This window comes from Chelon labrosus, assembly GCF_963514085.1.
Source record: "Chelon labrosus genome assembly, chromosome: 16".
Lineage (NCBI taxonomy): Eukaryota > Metazoa > Chordata > Actinopteri > Mugiliformes > Mugilidae > Chelon > Chelon labrosus.
The window spans coordinates 4,704,098-4,723,169 of NC_140349.1; the positions used below are offsets into that span (position 1 = coordinate 4,704,098).

At 39.0% G+C, this 19,072-nt stretch overlaps 1 protein-coding gene across 4 annotated transcripts in view; it reads left to right on the forward strand.

Moving 5' to 3' along the window:
- Positions 1-3,379: 3,379 nt before the first annotated feature.
- LOC311501330 (class I histocompatibility antigen, F10 alpha chain-like) overlaps positions 3,380-19,072 on the forward strand; it is a gene marked incomplete at its 5' end in the record, with an annotated part of 33,215 nt that continues 17,522 nt past the window's right edge. For 3 of the 4 annotated variants that reach the window (XR_014699507.1, XM_084563088.1, XM_084563089.1), the window contains 2 exons: positions 6,036-6,163; positions 7,852-8,118. Coding sequence is in view for 3 of the 4 variants with exons in the window: in XM_084563088.1 (XP_084419214.1) it covers positions 6,112-6,163; positions 7,852-8,118 (319 nt within the window). Of the gene's footprint in view, positions 3,429-3,672; positions 3,940-4,171; positions 4,451-6,035; positions 6,164-7,851; positions 8,119-19,072 lie in introns of those variants that run through there. The other variant, XM_084563090.1, reaches the window with a different exon arrangement.

Sequence of the window (19,072 nt, forward strand, 5' to 3'; positions counted from 1 at the left end):
GACGGTCTACAAACGAGAAATGATGACTTGATCTCCTGATTTTTCTCCAGAACCAGCAAAGTTTTAACATTTGATGGATTGAAATCTGACACATACATTCATGTTTGAGTTGAAAACAGTCAAAGAAACGACGTGGATCAGAGGAACTTTCCACCGGATGTCAGTAGCCGCACAAACAGCTGTTAAGTCTGACTCTGAAACTGAGAGTGACCAAAGTGAATCACACTGCTAGAACATTTTCTCCACTTCCTCTTCCAGCTTATCAGCCGTGACTGGTATCGTATTACCCTTGGATGTGTTTGTGTGTATATATATGTGTGTGTGGGAGTGGGCTTGTTTTCATTAAGTTGCAGTGGCCAGTTTCTCATGAAATACAAAAGTTGTGGGTTTAAACTTGTTAATAGTTGGTTTTAAGGCAAAGATTACAATTAGAGTTAAGCTAGGGCTAATGTTAGACCCTAAGGTTAGGGTAGGTTTGGAGTTTGGTTGTTTGAAGAACTTATCCTGGGTCAGTGTTGACATGCTGTTCTAGCCTCCTAAGACAAAGCCCACCACAAAATAAAATCAGTTTGAATATACACAGATCAGCCACAACATTATGACCAAATTCACTAGATCCCAAACTGATCAAGTATCTGCGGGATGATTCACAAAGGCCCCTTCCCTCAAAGCCCCCCCCCCCCCCCCCCCCCCCCCACTAACACCACAGGACACCCTCAGAAGGCCCATGTCCATTCTCTGATGAGTCACCACAAGGGAGACCTACACAATATTAGGATATTAGGTCATAATGTTATGGCTGATCGACTGTATGTACTTTAGTTAAAATGTATGTTAGGTACGAGGTCAGGAACAGGTGACAGTACTGTCTTATAAGCCACTAAAGAGCTCTGTGATCAAGTCAAAGAACACTGAACATGATCAGTGTCCCTCTGCAGGACTCCTCTGAAACCTCAAAGTATTGATGAAAATACTTGAACCTCAGTCTCAAACGTGCTGCTCTTTGTTTTTGTCCTGATGTCTCACTTTCCAATAAAGATTGTCTCTTTTCATGAGTCCAGACGTGTTTCTGTGACTGCAGTCAGTTCAGCAGGATCATGAATATTATTTGTGCAATGGAGCTGAATGAAAACATCTGGATCAGCTGTCTCACAGACAAGACTGACTCAGTTTGGGACGGACACGGCGCGTAAGGAGAAAACATTAACTTCAAGCTGTCTGATGTGTTAGAAAATGTAATATTATGACTCAAAGTGAAGGTCTGTCAAACATGTTAAACTCTGCTCTACATGTTCACGTTAGCACAGGAGATGTTTTCCAACAATAAGCTACAAAACTGCTTTTTTGATGAACGTATGACTTTATCTGGGCTTAACACATAAGAGGATGTAGAATGTGTTATAGTGAGTTATGTCCCTAGAATCCACCACAGCTCTGTGGCCTCTCCTCTGCTGATGCTGTAAAGATACGCTTCATATTTACCGTGTGGTTGAGACGGTGTTTTCTTGGTTCGTTTGTCTTTCTTAAGACAGTGATCCCAGTGGACTGGTGCGTTGTTTCTATCGCATGACAGGAACTGAGGATTTGTGTCGCTTAGTCGCTTTACCTTTTAAGACCTGCAGCTATTATTTTAAGACCCAAATTCAATCAGCTGCACGACTCAACCTCTGATTCTGTAGAAGCAACCGAAGGATAAATTTAGAATTTCCTGTACTGTGGTGAACAGCGTCTTCCTGTATATGATAACAAGGCCAAGGTTTCGATGTGTGAGAGCGTGAAGCACATGAGGTTTGCTCCATTTAATCTACAGCATTTAACGCAGTGAATGTCGCTGTTCTAGACATATTTTCTGGAATGACAAATTGGAATCATGCGAGCACTTACCTCACATCACATGAAAACAGTCCAGAACACCTCAATTGCATGAAAGCATGGGAGGAACTGGCAGTGAGGTTAAGAAGTGGGGAGACTATTGATAAGCAGGAGATGGCACTTCTGGAGGCTGAGAGGGTGAGGTGGAGAGCAGTGCAGAGCAGAGCAGTGTCACTGGCAGTTTGAAATTTGACTCTAAGGGGACACACAGAAACTCTGTTCACACCATCAAATGGGAATTTTCTCAAATAGGTCAAGGTTTGATCTCATAATGAAAGATCTCCTTAGCCATGTCGAAACAGACGTTTGATATTATAAATCATTTAACCCTTTAAGACATGCACCTATTTTTAAAAATCCCAACTGATAAACTATGCAAGAATTTAATCAAACAAATGAAGAAGCTTCTGTGGATAAGAAGCAGAGAGTAAAGTTTGTGTTCGTCTATGTCATTGTGATTTCTGCCTATTCTTCCTGGTTCTGCTTTTTTTAAAAAATATTTTATAGTAAAAATGCAGTTATTTTAAACCGATATATTATTAGTTAAACACGGATGCAGGCATTGAGTTGGCTGAAGATTTCAGTTCAACATCTGTGGGTACAGATGGTGTTTCCTTAATGAGCTCTAATGATAACAGTTCACCATCACAGATCACTGAGAGATTCATTCTACTGTACTCTAATATAAGTACACTTCTACAGTAATCTTCTGACCTTACGGCAAAGTTGAGACTGGAACTGCACCAGCAGAAACATGTTCAGATGTTTGAAGATGAAGTTTAAATGTCCTGTCATTCCAGTTCCAGGTTACCCTGGTGGTCTTTTAATTGTCAGAGCTGTAACAAAACTGAATATAGGTCAGTTGGAGACAAGATTCATAGAGCACTGACGGCCTGGTTTCTATAGTCAGGAAAATGCCGATGGTAAAAGTCTTTATGTATGCAGCTCTTTCACGTGGCTTTGACTCTGCTGTGCATTCAAACAGAACTGACATTAAAACAACAAAAGGCCGTATCTGTCTGTTGCTTGATAAATGATAAATGATCCACAGATTAATTTCTAGCACCAGCAAATGCTGATTAAATAAACAGTAATTTATTTCATTAATTCATTGATGACCATCGGGTTTCAGTTTACAATATATAATTAATAATATATACTATTTAAACTAACTTTATGGATTTTAATTTCTATAAAGCCTCCATATCAGATGAATCCAGTTATACAGAAACTGCCATTTCAGACCCATGTGCATACATTTGATGATGTTCCCTGCAAAGACGACAGAGATGAACACAAATGAAGATGTTTTAATGTTTAAGTTAAAAGATCCCACGCTGGGCTCTGCTGTTTCTTACCAACTAAATGTCAGCGGTTTGTGACGGTTGTGGTCACGCTGTGTAGACATCAAACTTCCTCTCAGGTTTCAGATCGTGTCAGCCTGTGCACTTGATGTGAATTAATGCCCCTTAAGACTCCAAATCCACCTCATGTCTCCTACAACACGATGACATGTCTATTTTTGTTGCTCCTTTTATGTCATGGTGCGTTTTCAAGTAAGGTCATGTTTTATTTCAGTCTTTTGTAGCAAAGGAATTTAAAAAAACAAAGTTATGACATGTATTTTCTTTCTTATGTCTTGACTTGACAATCTTTGGCATCTTTGAGAAAATGAACCAAACGCTAACTAAATTGTTAATTTGTGAAGCTAAACTTTAGAAGCTAGATCTTCTGATGTTTATATGAGTTGATTTCAAGCAAAGACAATGTTAAATTTAATAGAATATCTTTGTTCTGCAGTGACTCACAGTCTGCAAGTTTTCTTCACTGGATCACTGGGAGTCAGAAACCTGCCAGAGTTTGTTGGTGTTACAATGGTTGATGGAGTCGAGGTTCTTTACTGTGACAGCGACATCCAAAGAGTACAACCCAGACAGGACTGGATGACAGAGCTGATGAAAGACGACCCAACACAGATAGACTGGTACAATGATGAGTGTCGGGACGGTCACAGCTTCTTCAATTACATCATTAAGGATCTGATGTTGAAGTTAAAACAGACAGAAGGTACGTTTTTTGTTTCACACGCTTAAGAACTTTTGTTGCGTAAAGACAAGAGAGTCTAGATTTGAGATTAACACTGTCTGCTAGACGTTTTTATTTTTTTGATTTTGCACGTACAATGTTATGCATTCAGTCCAAAATCGTTTTATAGTAACACATGTAGATCAGTAACTAATTGTTTCAGATCATAGTTTTAGTATTTGTTTGACTACATTAATCTCTGTCTGTCTCTCAGGTGTCCACACTATGCAGAGAATGTTTGGCTGTGAATGGGGCGATGAGACTTCAGAGATTAATGGTTTTGATCAGTTTGGCTACAACGGAGAAGACTTCATAACATTTGATTTCAAGTCAAAGACGTGGATCTCTGAGAAAGTGGAGGCTGTCATCACCAAATACACGTGGGAATCAGACAGAGCTGGATTGTCTCACACTGTCAATCATCTCACTCAGCTTTGTCCTGAGAGGCTGAGGACGTTTTTGGACTATGGGAGGAGCTTCTTGGTGAGAAGAGGTAGAATCACATGACCTGGTGTAGCTTCATGCAGGGGCGTAGCATCAAATTCTGGGCCCTGTATACTCTTAATGTCAGTGGGCCCCTATCCATTGCAGTGTGCGAGCAAAAAAATAAATAAATAAATAAATAAATAAAAATGGGGGCATTTATTTATAAATAAACAAGCATAAATTGGGTTTTAAGCTAAAATCAGATCAGATTATATTGATAACTAGTTCTTTCATTCACCACCTGAATTGATGCATTTGGCCTACTTGTGCTCAAACGCCTATAAACATTAGGCTACATCTGGTTTGTGTACTAACGTTTTGATCCATGACACATTTTGATTTTAAAACATTTTTTCTTGAACAGGAGCCAACAACACAGAGAATCAAATCAACTATCTCATTTTTCAATAAAATTATTCTTCAGCTTGCAGAAAAAGAAATAAAGCCTTGCTAAAGCCTTACACGAGTTGTAAGGATGTAATTTACATCCCAGTAAATGCCCACTGACTCCGGGCTACGACAACGTTAACGTTAATTGGATGCAGTTACACAACAAGTAAACTCGGTTCACCTTTTGGAAAGAAAACAGTTAACAGTTGTTTCCTCTCATTCTATCTCATTTCTTTTTCTTTCCGCTCTTTCTTTTTCTGGTACCCCCGATTTGTGTTTTTTGGGAGGCACGATGACAGCTAGCCTCCAGGTCATCAGTCTGCGCTCACTGACGTACTTGTTGCCGGCCGCTGTCTATAGGCGGACTAAACCATTTTGCATCTCCAAGAGGGGGCCCCCAGAATAATATGTTGGGAGGGCTGTGACACAAAGTTCATTCTCTCAGTTGCTGTTATCAATATATTTGAAATACATTATGACACCAATTAATTGGCGGGCCCAGTTCATTCATTCAAAAAATAAATAAATAATAAAAATCTAGATTTTCATGGGCCCTCTCCCTACTCGGGCCCTGGGTAGTCAGGTCCCCTTTTCCCCCCACTACCACGCCCATGGGCTTGTCTTGTCAATTTTATAAATGGCAAGGACGTCGTAGCTCTACTTCCAACTGGCTTTGGGAAAAGTTTGATTTATTTAACTTGAAGCGGAAGTGGTAAGCGTAAGAGCCTGAACCCCGGCGCACAATACGTCATTACCAAACGTTGCTGATTGGTTAAGGGAACTCCAATGATTTTAAACCTCAAAATAAGCATCCGCCCATTACGGAGACGGATTCCTATTACATTGGGCCAGACTAACGTGCAGACCGAAATCAAATTTCGGGCGGAAACGTAGGATGGTGACGACCAGGCTAACTCATACATGCAAAAAAAAACAGATTGGTCTTTGGGGCCCCCTACTGGCCGCGGGTCCTAAGCAGGTGCTTAGTTCGCTTATGCCTTGGGCCGGCTCTGCTTGAAGATCACACATCATTCCATTATCTTCCACTGGCTGTGATGAGAAGATCTTACTTTCACTTTCGTTAACAACCTCAGTGGGTCAGATTAACGCAGCCACAAGTGACGTGGACTCTCAGAATAATTTCCTATTGGCTCAGATGGAGGTTGACTCTTCTCCATGTTTGACCAGCACTTCAGCTTTGGAGTTTGAACTGACAGGACGCAGTCTATTCATCTGGACAAAGAAACACATTATTTCGCAGAGTTTGATTCGACGAAGATGATGAAGCCGTTCGTGTTTCTGTTTCTCCTTGTTCACGGAGTGTCAGCAGGTGAGTTACATGATTTTAATTAACTTGACCAGAGAAAAGGTTTCGTGCCTGATATGAATTATATTAGTGTCTGATGACTCAAATGACTTCTTTACTAGACCTACTCTTTCATGAATTATAGCCAAATGTCTATTTCTGAAAAGGGCTGTGGAGAAGTCGAAACGAAACGATCAGAGCAGCATAATTACGGAGCGTTAAAGTAAAAAAAAAACACAACACAAATAAACGAATAATTAAACAGTTTTCTTGTCCACAACCAAATATGGGGCACTTTGCCCAGTCAAGCTTTAAAATGTTCATCAGGCATGTCTGATAAAGATGAAACTCGTATTTCCATTTAATTATGGAAATATTTTCTTTGATTCATGGACATATACATGTCTACTGAAGCCAGATAATGTAATACTTTGTTGGTTCAATATTTACAATCATTCACAGATTTATATATGTACATGTAACATTTTTTACATCGAACTAAAAAAACAACTGCTAAAATGTCTGGTAACTTAAAGGAACAGTATGTAAGATTGTGGCCAAAACTGGCCAAAACTGGTACTGCAATCACTTTCAAAATACTGTAGAACGGTCTATCCCCTCCAACCTCCCCCCTGACTCGAGGTTGCCAGGTTACCGAGGTAACGTTAGGCTACTCAATACGTCTCAATTACGTTTCACATTGCCATAATCGACGTGCTAATGTTGTTTTCCTCGGCGTTTCAGCATAATGACAGAGAAACGGGCTCATAATGCATTGCTAATGTTAGCAATGACGACTCGCCGTTTTTATTTCCCAAACAATTCCTTACCTTTTCAATTTGATGACCCACCTCCTCTGTATGCGCTAACGTAACGTTACTTTGCACGAACATGCATAACTTTGTTCGACTGTCGTGAATATTTGAAATGTCCATTTACATTATGTACAAGTAAGTTAGCCAGGAGAAAATTAGCAACGTTGGCGTCTGTCTTCAAATTCTTCTCCGTTTTCAGCCGTCTCCATCTTTCAAAGGCATCTCCTATACAAATCCTTGTTTTATTTCGGACTTTGTCACGACGTAGTTCAGATTCATAACGAGGTCTTTTAGGTTTAGTAACGTTATACATGTTTTATCCGACACGTTCGTAGCTGCAGCTGCGGTAACTAGAGCAGAGCTGGCAACCTGGAAGACGAAACTCTACTGACTTCGTGATTAGTAGATAGGTGGAGGGTGGCGCCTCAGACCAAAACACAACATGACAACAAAAACATCAGTTGAGGGCTGCAACTTTCACTTTTAAATGACAATATCCTGGCCGGACCACTGTTGTCAGTGATATAAGTATTTGAAATGAACATGATTTCTTCATGTCTAGTGACATATCAGGGCCATTTTATGATTAATTGAAATACATTTCTTACATACTGTTCCTTTAAAAACATAGTTGTCAGTACGTAGTTTATTATTTAGTTTGTCCAGCAGAGAGCGCTGATTTACATTTTAAATCCTGAAATGCCTGCTTTGGTCATGATTAAATAACAACAAAATAATATACATCTAAAATATGTAGGTCTATCTAAGTTATATATTAACATATTCATTGACTGCACAAAATAAATAATTTGTCTTGAATGTACTCTAGGTGCACATGTGAATAACATTACCACATTAAAAAAGTAAAAAAAAAAAGTTATTGTCATTTTCTTACAGTGACTCACTCTCTACAGTATTTCCACACTGGGTCTTCTGGAGTCCCAAACTTCCCAGAGTATGTCTCTTTTGGGATAGTTGATGGTACTCAGATAAATCACTGTGACAGCATCTCCAACAAAAACGTACCCACACAAGACTGGATGAACAAAATTACTGAAGAGGAGCCACAGCACTGGGATCGTCGGACTCAGAGCTGTTTGGCTAAACAGCAAGTCTTCAAAGCCAGCATTGGAATTTTAAAGCAGCGCTTCAACCAAACTGGAGGTTGGTTTGTGTTTCACTATTTATCTGTAAAAAATATTAAATCGTGATTTAGAACTGATGTTCTGATTTTTTATATATACTGATATAATATGATGGTACCAGTATACTTTAATAAATCTGACTGATATGACAGCATAGAAAATAATTAATTCAGACATCATTATAAATTAAATACTGGTCACTGTTGGTTGGACAAAATAAGCAATTTGAATATTCCACTTTAAGCTTTGAGACATTGGCAAGACTTTCCTTCTACCTTCTGACATATTAACAATTAATCGATTCATTTAAAAAGACATATTATCAACAGTGACAACAATGATTAGTTTGAGCTTTAAGCATAAATCAAAGAACTATGAAGAGTTTAAATTTGTCCATTAATAAAAACACAAACAAATGTGCGATTGCAAACTATCAGAAACTGCAGCCCAAATGTATTATCGTTTAAACATATGAGCTCTTCAATGTGATATACAAAGAAATGATTTAATGTACAGTAAGATATTAGTTTGTAATTCCTGTGTTTCAGTTCATGTTTCTTTCTGAGACTGTCCTCGAAAAAACGACCACGAGTCGACTCGTATGTACAAGCGGCGAATTACGACCTCATGTTACGTTTCAAAGTTAAGCGACCTCTAGCGGTCGAGTAAATATCGACACTCCGGTCACAGTTGTCATTTTGCATGCGCCCAAATTACGACTCAGTGTTACGTTTGAGGGTGAGTAGCTCTAGAGCTGTTAATACGTCACTTACTTAAGTTTCAATATTTTTTCATGCGAGAAAGTAACCGTGTAGATCCCCAATATGTGATCAGTTTATTCAAATAGCGCCTGTTCCCACTGCGCAAAGACACGTTCAAACAACGTCTTTTCAACGTCGTTTTTGAACGTCGAAGTTTGGTCCTCTGAAGGTGCAGACTGTTACAACAGACGACGTCTTTTCCCGACGTCGAGTGAACGTCCGTTACCGACGTCCACAGGACCTCTGTATAGGAGCCAGTTGTAGTCCGAATGTGGTCTTCTAGACGTCGTTTCTACGTTAAACTTAAACTCATTTTAGACTAATCTGGTCTACAATAAATCACAATCCAATCCCGACAGTTTTTTCCCCAATCTTTATTGCAAACGTCAGTCTTAGGCAACATAAAATGCAGTACAATTTGTGAAAAAGTGGTAAAATACAATAAATAAAATTACCTTCGGTCTGTGAATAAAAATGTAGCAATAGCCTACAAATATAATACAAATAGAACAATAACATAATAAAAATAAAAGTAAAAAAAAGTGCCCTTATGAAGTCCTCAGTTGCCCGATTATCAAACAGGATGACTCCATCTGCACAAGTAGAAAAAGACAAATGATTAGCGATCGAAACGGCAGTTAACACCGCCAGCTTTTTTAGAATGCGTCTGTATTGCCGGAAAAAAACAACAAGAACAGTTATCCCAACAATGGCGGCCAGCCAAAGTCTCACACAGGAATAACTACTATCGCTCTGATAATGATAGCGACCGAACAACTGTTGTTTGCAGTGTCCCCTGCAAACATTTCGACGTCTAATAAACGCTTTAATGTGTACAATTGTTCACGTTAAAGCATCTGTAGCACGTTAGCACGGTGGTTGCGTTCAAAAGCTAACGAGCTGATGGGAAAAGATGCAATGCTAACTGTAGCAACAACTGCTTAGATTAATACGACAAAGCTAAAACAGCAAACACTATGACTGAACATAAAGTTAACTAGGCAGTATGGGTTGACCGAACTTACCTGCAATTTAGTGAACGATGATTTAGAACAGCTGTAGTAGCGGTCGTAGCCTACGGAGCAGACTCGGCCATTGCTTCCACAGAAGAGGAACACCTGGGCCAATCGGAGTGGCTCTTACGGTGTATGTGATGACACAATGCTTCAGCCAGTTAGAGTCGCAAATTTGCACACATTTCGATTTCGCCCGATATGACTGTGGCGCAGAACTCAGTTAAATTTAGCCAGACCGGATTGGTTGCACAAACTACGGTCCAGAGACCCTTAAATAAACCAGTAGGAAAAATAAGAAAATGTAAAATAACAAAATATTATGTATACAATAAATAAATAATAAATATTTTTTAATCTCAAATCAACAATGAATATGAATATAAATTATTAATCATTCGTATTGATTAATCATGTTGATAACAACAAGTTTGATATTTATCTTAAATAAAAAAAATATATATACATTCGTCAATTTCCTGCACCTGTCTTAGACGTCTATATGACCTCCAGAAAAGTTATCACGTCTGACGATCAAATGTTGAACGGCATATTGACGTCGAAATGGGGTCATGGTTAGACGTCGAAATAGCGGACCTAGTTTGCACGTCGTGTAGACGTTCAGAATTGGTCATGGACCGACGGACGCAATATAGACCTGATCTGCACGTCTATCAGACGTCGAATGTTTAGTGGGTTAGGGAAGTTTGCTCGGACGTTTTCGGAGAAGTGAAGCGCCACCTGTGGAACCAGCCAACAGAGGCGAGCAGCCGGCCTCCTGAGGTGATCGGCCGGTCAACCTCCGTCGTCATCCCGGGGTACAAAACGAGCTGATTAGTGTGAAAATACTACCCACATCCTCAAAGTGAATGCTACTAATGCCGTGTTACTCAATTCATTCGTTAAACCTGGTACATTTTGAACTGTATTATTAAAAGAAGGCTTATGAGATTGGCAGAAAGCCTAGTGACGTAGTTGGACTCATTTGATTCCTGTCTATAGCTGTCTGCCGTGGATTGGCTGCGTTTGGTTTCTGCCGCTCAACCAAGCTACAGCAAAGCTTCATAATATTTTCAAATAAACGACTCAAATGCAGTGTTGTGTGTCATTTCTTAACTTAAAGCAACTATAATCACTGCCATTACAAGTTCGGCTGTAGTAAATGTTTAATGTGTTAAGCAGATAAACCAATCCTAACCCTATCTACTGTTCTATAAAGCCGGAGAACCAAACTGCATTGCTTTTTGGCGTAAATCTCTATTGGGCGGTTCTAAATACATCTTAAATAAACTATCTTTACTTTTTCTTAAAATATATCAACTTAAAGCAATGTCATCGCTAGTTCGGCAATACTAGATATTCGATGTAATTAGTATATATATCTTTTTTACAACCCTATTTTAACATATGTGTTTGAAAACCGAAAAACTACAAATATTACGTGACTTGTTATCAAGCAACATGTCGCAGCTCAAGGGATTTGTAGTTTCTACAACGATTAGTGAGTTCCTAGAATAGGAGGTTATAAGTAATAAAATCAATACATAGCCGGGGGTTTTAAGGGTGTGGGAAACACATTTATGTGACCAGAAATTAAGTATATAATTGTCAAGTGGGTGAAAAAATATGCTTACCATTTTGAACAGCGCCCCCACTTTCGGTCTATATCCACTAGGTATAGTCACACAGGCACAAAAGGCAGAGTTCATAAGCTTTCTAGAACACTTTGTCCTGTGTCTATAGCCCCTTTTGATGCAGAATTACAGCCCTTCAGAACTTCTCAGAAGTCAGAGTTCAAAGGTCAATAGTTCAAAGAAGGAGCCATTTACAATCCCCTAACTGACATATGCTATTCCCCAGGTTGAGCTCTTTCCAATGATATCTTTATTATAGTCCTACAACAAAGTATGGATTTTCACATTTCATGAACACAGCTGTGTACAGGCTTAGATTCAGAGAGCCTTTTGAGGGCTCAGCCCATGAACTAAGGATTTTTTTTTTTAAATAACAATGAGAAAAATCATGTAAGGTAATCATATCTGACAGATTTACAACTGAATTAGTAATTTATATTGTATCTGCTCATTTGTTTTTGCCAATTAATTAATTCCACCAGACATCTTGAACCTGTGTGAAAACTAACATCACAACAGCTATTTGTCAAGAGACTTTGAGTAAATCAGTTACACATACCGTTGTTACGATGTCCAATAGGTAATTTCTGACATCTGTGTGTTTCAATGAAAAAACAGCATCTCAACAAAACACTAATGAGGATATGCGACAGAGGCATTCCTTTATTTCAGAATATTGTAACTTCTATCCTCACCTATAGTGGAACTACAGATTCACGGCTTATGTCTTTAACAATAAATGTTAATCAAAACTAAATCAATTCTGAGTAATTAACAAGCAATATAAGCACAAAAATTCAGCTTATGGGCAAGAATGTACTTCTCGATGACATGGGCTTGTCTTTTATGCTGGCTAAGCTACTGTAATGGGTGTGATTGGATGAAGTTGTCTGTTAACCCCTCACCCTTTTTTTAGTGAAAACAAACCTATTCAGGCTGCTAATTTATAAACTGTAAACAATCGTGAAACTGAATTGAATGGAAATGAACACATACAGAGAGAGGTGGCAGGTATTTTATTTCTAAACATTACCAGACATTAACATTTATCATTCATGTAGCCTGCCTCCTCAAAGATCAAGCAAAACAGATCATAAAGTAGTTATATCAAAGAATACATAATAACTGATTTTCGCTCTTGTCATCAATTAAATACTAGTCTAAATCAAACATTAAAAATGAGCCCACAAGGGCAGGTACATGCAGCAGACCCCTCCCAGCTCCACCTGAAAGCCAGCACCAATTAAGGAAGAGAGTGGGAGAGATCGTCACACCCCCACCTTTAAGAGGGGTGTCCTCACTAGGATCCCCAGACTTCAAACAACACAGTGCATCTATTAACAGCTCATCGTTTATGTAATTAAAAACATCATATTATATATACTGTCATTAACGCTGTTACAAGCCATAAACATTTCTTACTTTACGTGGTGGAATAATATTTTTCAGTTTGACACTGATGCACTTTATTTAAAAATATCATCATCCCTTTAAATTGTAAAACTTCAACATTACGTTTTAACTTCAGTGCCGTTTGATGACCTTATCACGTGATAAGGTCACGCTAGCCCCGTGGCAAATTAGCTCGCGGCTAGCCCCAATAGCCTCCGTGTTGGGACGCCGTGGGTAGCCCCGCTAGCTCGCTAACATACATGAGCTATGGTTAGTAGTTAACTTCTATTAGCAGTTCGTCAATGTTGGGCACAAACACTTAACATATAGATTATTCTAGAAATTCACTTACCTAATAAAGTGAAGGAAACATGTCAGGAATGTTCTGTCAGGAGCTGCAGCTAAGCAGCCAGGTATAATTTGTACAAAAACGTCAAACATGACTGAGAAGTTGTAGTTCATTCAAAGAGAGGAGCTATGGCTAGCAGGCCTAGCAGCTGTTCTGCCTAGTGCTGTAAAGGTGTCAAAATCCCTAATGTTTTGCCACGACTACACGCCGCACATGATATTCTATATGTTATACTCCCATCTCTTCTGTACCCTAGGATTTGCCCTCCGAACAAATGCTTATTTCTCAAAAACTACAAGTCCTATCGAGAAAACGAACACATTGTGAGCGTCAGCCGTCTTTCCTCTACAACTGAGTGCTGTTCCCACGCGTGTACTGCGAAAATTGTGGCCTCTGTCGATTGAGAAAGAAGGGCATTCGAAACGGATTTTCGGCGAAAAATCGCTCTCGCTTTTCACATACACACATGGAGAAAAATCTGAAAACTGGTCGGCGCACTCCTCACTCGCTGAACTCCAAACCATACATCCCACACAAATAAAACCCACACCATCTGAAAGCCAACAAAAATCCCTACGTTTTTATGTATTTTTATCTCTGTACCTCAAAAACTGTGGCCCCCTGGTGAGATTGAACCTTTTTTTTTCAGAATTTCTACGAAACTCTGAAGTTAGAGTGCTCGATTTTTGCACGATTATTCTCGCCCCATTGGAAGAATCGCTTAGAAAAGTCATAGTATACCTGTCCTGATTAAGGCGCACGTCTGGATATACAATTTGTCTATTTTTTTTTTTCAGAACTCGTAGTGAACCGAAAAAAGTACCAGAAGAAGGCGGAAGATGATTAGGGCTGCCACGATTAGTCGACTAGTCACGATTATGTCGACCTTAAAAATCTCCGACAACTAATTTAAAGGTGCAGTAGGCAGGATTGCGAAGATCCAGGACTTAGCCAAAAAATTTGAACATCGACAACTTCTCAGTCCCTCCCCACTTTCCGCTAAAGCCCAAAACGGTCTCCCAAGCCCCTCCCCCCACAAGGGAGAGCTGTGCACGATAGAGCGCGTGCATATTGGCCCTGGAATACTGTGCACGAGCAGAGAACCGAGAGAGAGCGAGTAAACAAACTAGCATGGAACACACCGACGTAGTTTTTATAATACCCTTCGTTATTGCTAAATAATTTTAGGTCAAAATATTTAGCAATAGTCAACTTTAGGACAAAACCAAGGTTAGGATGTTTCTGAAAGTAGCCTACATCGGTGATGTTTGCTATCAGTAACAGTTAGAAGCATTCATTGTGGCGTTTTATTCCACAGTTTAGATTTATCAATTTGCTATGTGGTAGATATATGACCGCTACCTGTTGATGTGGTTAGACGTTTGAGAGTGAAGCTGAGACACAGGCCTCAGACGAGGATTACATCCCGGCTCCTTCTACACGCCCACGGACAAGTGGTGCGAGGTGGTGGAGGGAGGGGAGGGCGCTATGAAATGCTTGTCCATGAGCAGTGATTGACACTCTGTTAGATACACCCCTGGACGTGATTGGTGCATCTGAATGTGGAGCGGTGGATGTCTTGCAAATCGCGCTACAGGCTCTAGGTGGGGCCAGAGGAGCCGATTTTTTTTTTAAATGACCTGCTTCATGCAATTATACTTGAACATAGGGTCAGTTTCAGCAAATATGACAGAAAGTTAGTTTTATAAAACTTGCCTACTGCACCTTTAATAGTCGACGCTTTGTTTTTCTCTCAAAACTCTTCCGCTACATAGCGGCTGGCTCTACTCTCCTCCCGGCTTCTCAATGCATGCTACTCCCTTGTAAACAAACCCACATGGCGACTACTGCAACCGAACTACACAGCTGCTGAATGACCCTGCAAACATTTCATCAACCTGGGGGTTGACGGCAGGTCTAAGGGGCGACCTCTACCTTGAAACGAGTTTAAAATAGGTATAGGTCGCGCCTCGACCACAAACCAACTAGATGAAAAAAATAAATGTATACAACCAATCGGGTGAGAGCCCTTCTAACCAATCAGAGGCGAAAAGGGCGGGACCTTCTACTTCAAACCTGGCAGCGGAACACGACTGCAGAGAAGCAAGCACGGCACGTACCGAACAGTTTTTTCGGTAACCCTGCAAACATTTTGACGTCTAATAAACGTTGAAACGTCTAATCGTACACGTCGCCAGGAGGTCTAAAAGTAATGCTGAAATGCAAATTGAAACGACGTCGCGTCGCAACCTCGACGTCTTTTTAACTGTCGCAAACAACGTCTCCACAACGTCACGTTGTAACACAGATGTCTTCTAAACGCGCATTATTCACCTTCTAAAAATGATCCAGTAAATATTCTGATATGTTTTTACAGCTGAATGAGTCGAGTTTTAGATGTTTCTGCAGTGGAGTTAAAAAGAGGTTGACAAATGCAGGTTGAGAAGATGTTGACGTTGCGATCTGACGTCTTTTCAACCTTCATTTCAGCATTACTTTTAAAGCCCCTGGCTGCGTCTACGTCTCGACGTCGTTTTAACGTCTGTTCAACGTCGAAATGTTATCTGTTCAAATTGACTGATTAACTGTAAATACAATTAGTGTTTACATATAGACAATACATTTAATGAATAATAAATGATATTATAAATATTTTTTGCTATAAATTAACACATTTACATAAATACAATGTATTAACAGAACCTACCTTTGGGGGGAAATTATAAGTTTGACAACACAAAAGTGCAATTTCTTTAAAGTTTTATTACACAAACATAATCAGAACACTTTTGAAAAACTAAAAAAAATAATAAAATAATGAGACCAACATGATTCTTACACATACAGCTCTGGAAAAAGCTAAGAGACCACTTCAAAATGATCAGTTCCTCTGGTTTTACTATTCATAGCTATGTGTTTGAGTAAAATGAACACTTTTGTTTCATTCTATAATCTACTGACAACAGGTCAAAATGACAAAACAATTCTGGTGTTTTCAGAAGTTGTATAATGCAAAGAAAACAGGTTCATATTCATTTTAGAACACAACACTACTTTTCAAACTTAGGAGGAGTTTAGAAATCAACATTGGTGGAATAATCCCAATTTAATCGAAGCAGTGGTCTCTTTATTTTTAGCTGTATGTGCAATAAACATAAAAACACCAACACAGTTGAAAAACACTTTGTAGGCGATCACGATCTCCTCTGGCCCCCTCTCCCTCCTATCAATGGCTCCTTCACCTGGAGTGGAGATCCTCACTCTGTCATGTGAAGCTGGAAAAACATTTGAAGTATATTACTTAACAATTCTTAAACACATCTTGGGAAATTGTACACCGTTTTACCATCTAATTCACCTACGTACATACTACATACATCACATGAATGTTAAGTCATGAAACAGGCATAAATTGCTTTTTGGTTATATTTACATAGGCCAAAAAGTCCCAGATAATGATAAAATAAAAACATTACATGATTTTAAATAGAAGAAGCATTGCTGATTAACAAAGCAGACAATTAGGCATTGCATTGGGAGTCAGATTTTTATGTTCACAATCCACTGAATATTAACATTTTAACAGCTAATCAATAGATTAGGCTACTATTGTTTTTTTATTTTTTTTATGAAGATAAATTAACATTTTCAAATTATCTTGGGGGAAAAAATGCATTTTCTGGACACCTCCATGTCAGCTCGTCTGTATAAGTGCTTCACTGATTCATGTCTGGATTTCTAAACTCCAATAGTCCAAAAATATCAGAATATTAGACAGAAAGCACACTGAAGAGCTTCATGTTAGCCGAGTGAGCAGCTAGCTTGAAATCCACTCGACAGTTAAACACATAACGCACGGTCGGTCAATGCCACTTTTTAAAACACAGAAAGTTGCATATGAACCTACAGTCTATGATAATGAACACATATAAACCGTCTCTCATGTTTTATGTCAACGAACTTACCGAAAAAACTGTTCGGTACGTGCCGTGCTTGATTCTCTGCAGTCGTGTTTCGCTGCCAGGTTTGAAGTAGAAGGTCCCGCCCTTTTCGCCTCTGATTGGCTAGAAGGGCTCTCACCCGATTGGTTGTATACATTTATTTTTTTCATCTAGTTGGTTTGTGGTCAAAGCGCGACCTAGACCTATTTTAAACTCGTTTCACGCTAGAGGTCGCCCCTTAGACCTGCCGTCAACCCCCAGGTTGATGAAATGTTTGCAGGGAATCGTTTGTGGCAGCCCTTCTGATGACACACTTTTAAATGATCCGAATATCACTCTGACCTGTCAAGATGGGCCTCAGGTTCTCAGGGACCATGCCTGATTTCAGGCATTGGGCAGTTATAAATTAATATATTACTTAACTACTTCAATACACGCTTTCTCTTCAGAACAATAGATACTATGACAGGGAACTAATGATTAGTTTTTAGTTAAGAGTTGGACAGATGAAGAGAGGATGAAATGATCCTACTAGTCAGTGAAGATGTTTGTCAGTTAAATGATCTAGAAAGCATCTTCTACACCTGAAACCAGAGATTTTCCTTCATATTCTGATTAAATACAGTAACAGTGTGGTCTACCTGCTCAGACAGGGTGCTCTCTGTGACCACACAATATACAGGTGTAGTTATTAAACAGCATTTATGTTGGTTTTGATGTCATGATCCTAAAATAGTGATTTAAAAAGCGTCTCAGCGCCACAGTGGAGGAGTTAGCCTGGTTTAGCAGGTAACGTTAGCATTAATGAGCCACAATCAAATCACTGTTTCTGATCATTCATGTGACAACAGGAACAGAAACTATAGAATTAAATGACAGCAGCTGAACTGTGTGTGTTTATTAAAATGCAGTAACGCTGTAGTTGATGGTGGAGAGCAGGAGAGGACTGAGTGGAGGTTGAACCAGATCAGACTGTCTGTCAGACTGATCAACAAGAGTTTCACTGTTTTCTGAAATAAAGAAGAACGAGAAAATGATTTAGTAATGTCTTTATCTAGTTAGTCATTTTATTGTGGTTAAAAATCTTTAGTAATTTGTCATAAATACACATAATGTTAACAAGCTAACTAGTGTTGGCTCACAGTAAATGTCAGAGAACTGTAGACGTCTTAACTTTCCAGAAGGTTATCTGTTATTAGCAGCGAGGTTTCACAAATAAATCAGAGACAAACTGACCGTGAATAGAAATGAAATGTTAACTTTTAGAGCGAGCTGCTGGTCGAATGCTAATATCATCAGAGTTCTTTAAAGAAGCTCAAAGAAAAACTGAGACTCACAAACTAAAACAAATAAGAAACACAAACTAAAAGACAAACACTACAAGCTGTGATATGAGAGGAAAATCACATTTCTTTACATTTCACATTGAAGCTCTTTTTATATTTTTGATTGATGAGTAAAGTTAGATTTCAGTTTGTGTTTTAAATGAACTCTACTGTACTGATCACAGATTGTTGATCAATAATAAATATGTACATGGACTACAGACTGGATTAGATTAACTTTACTTGACTGCACTGTGTCTGTGCCGTGACAAACAGTGCTGAAATGATTCATCAATAAATCAATTAGTTGATGATACTAAATGAATTGACAACAATTCTTCAATCAGCTGATCATTGAACTCTTTAATCAATCAGACATTTGTTGATTCACGTTTCTCAGATATGAACATTTCCTTCTTTTCTCTCTTTAATGTTCTAAATTAAATACTGTTCAGTGTTGGTTGGACAAAAGAAGCAGCTTGAAGATTTATCCTCATCAGTTTCACTATTTTCAAGTGATAAATAAATAATAACACTCATTACATAATCAGCAATGAC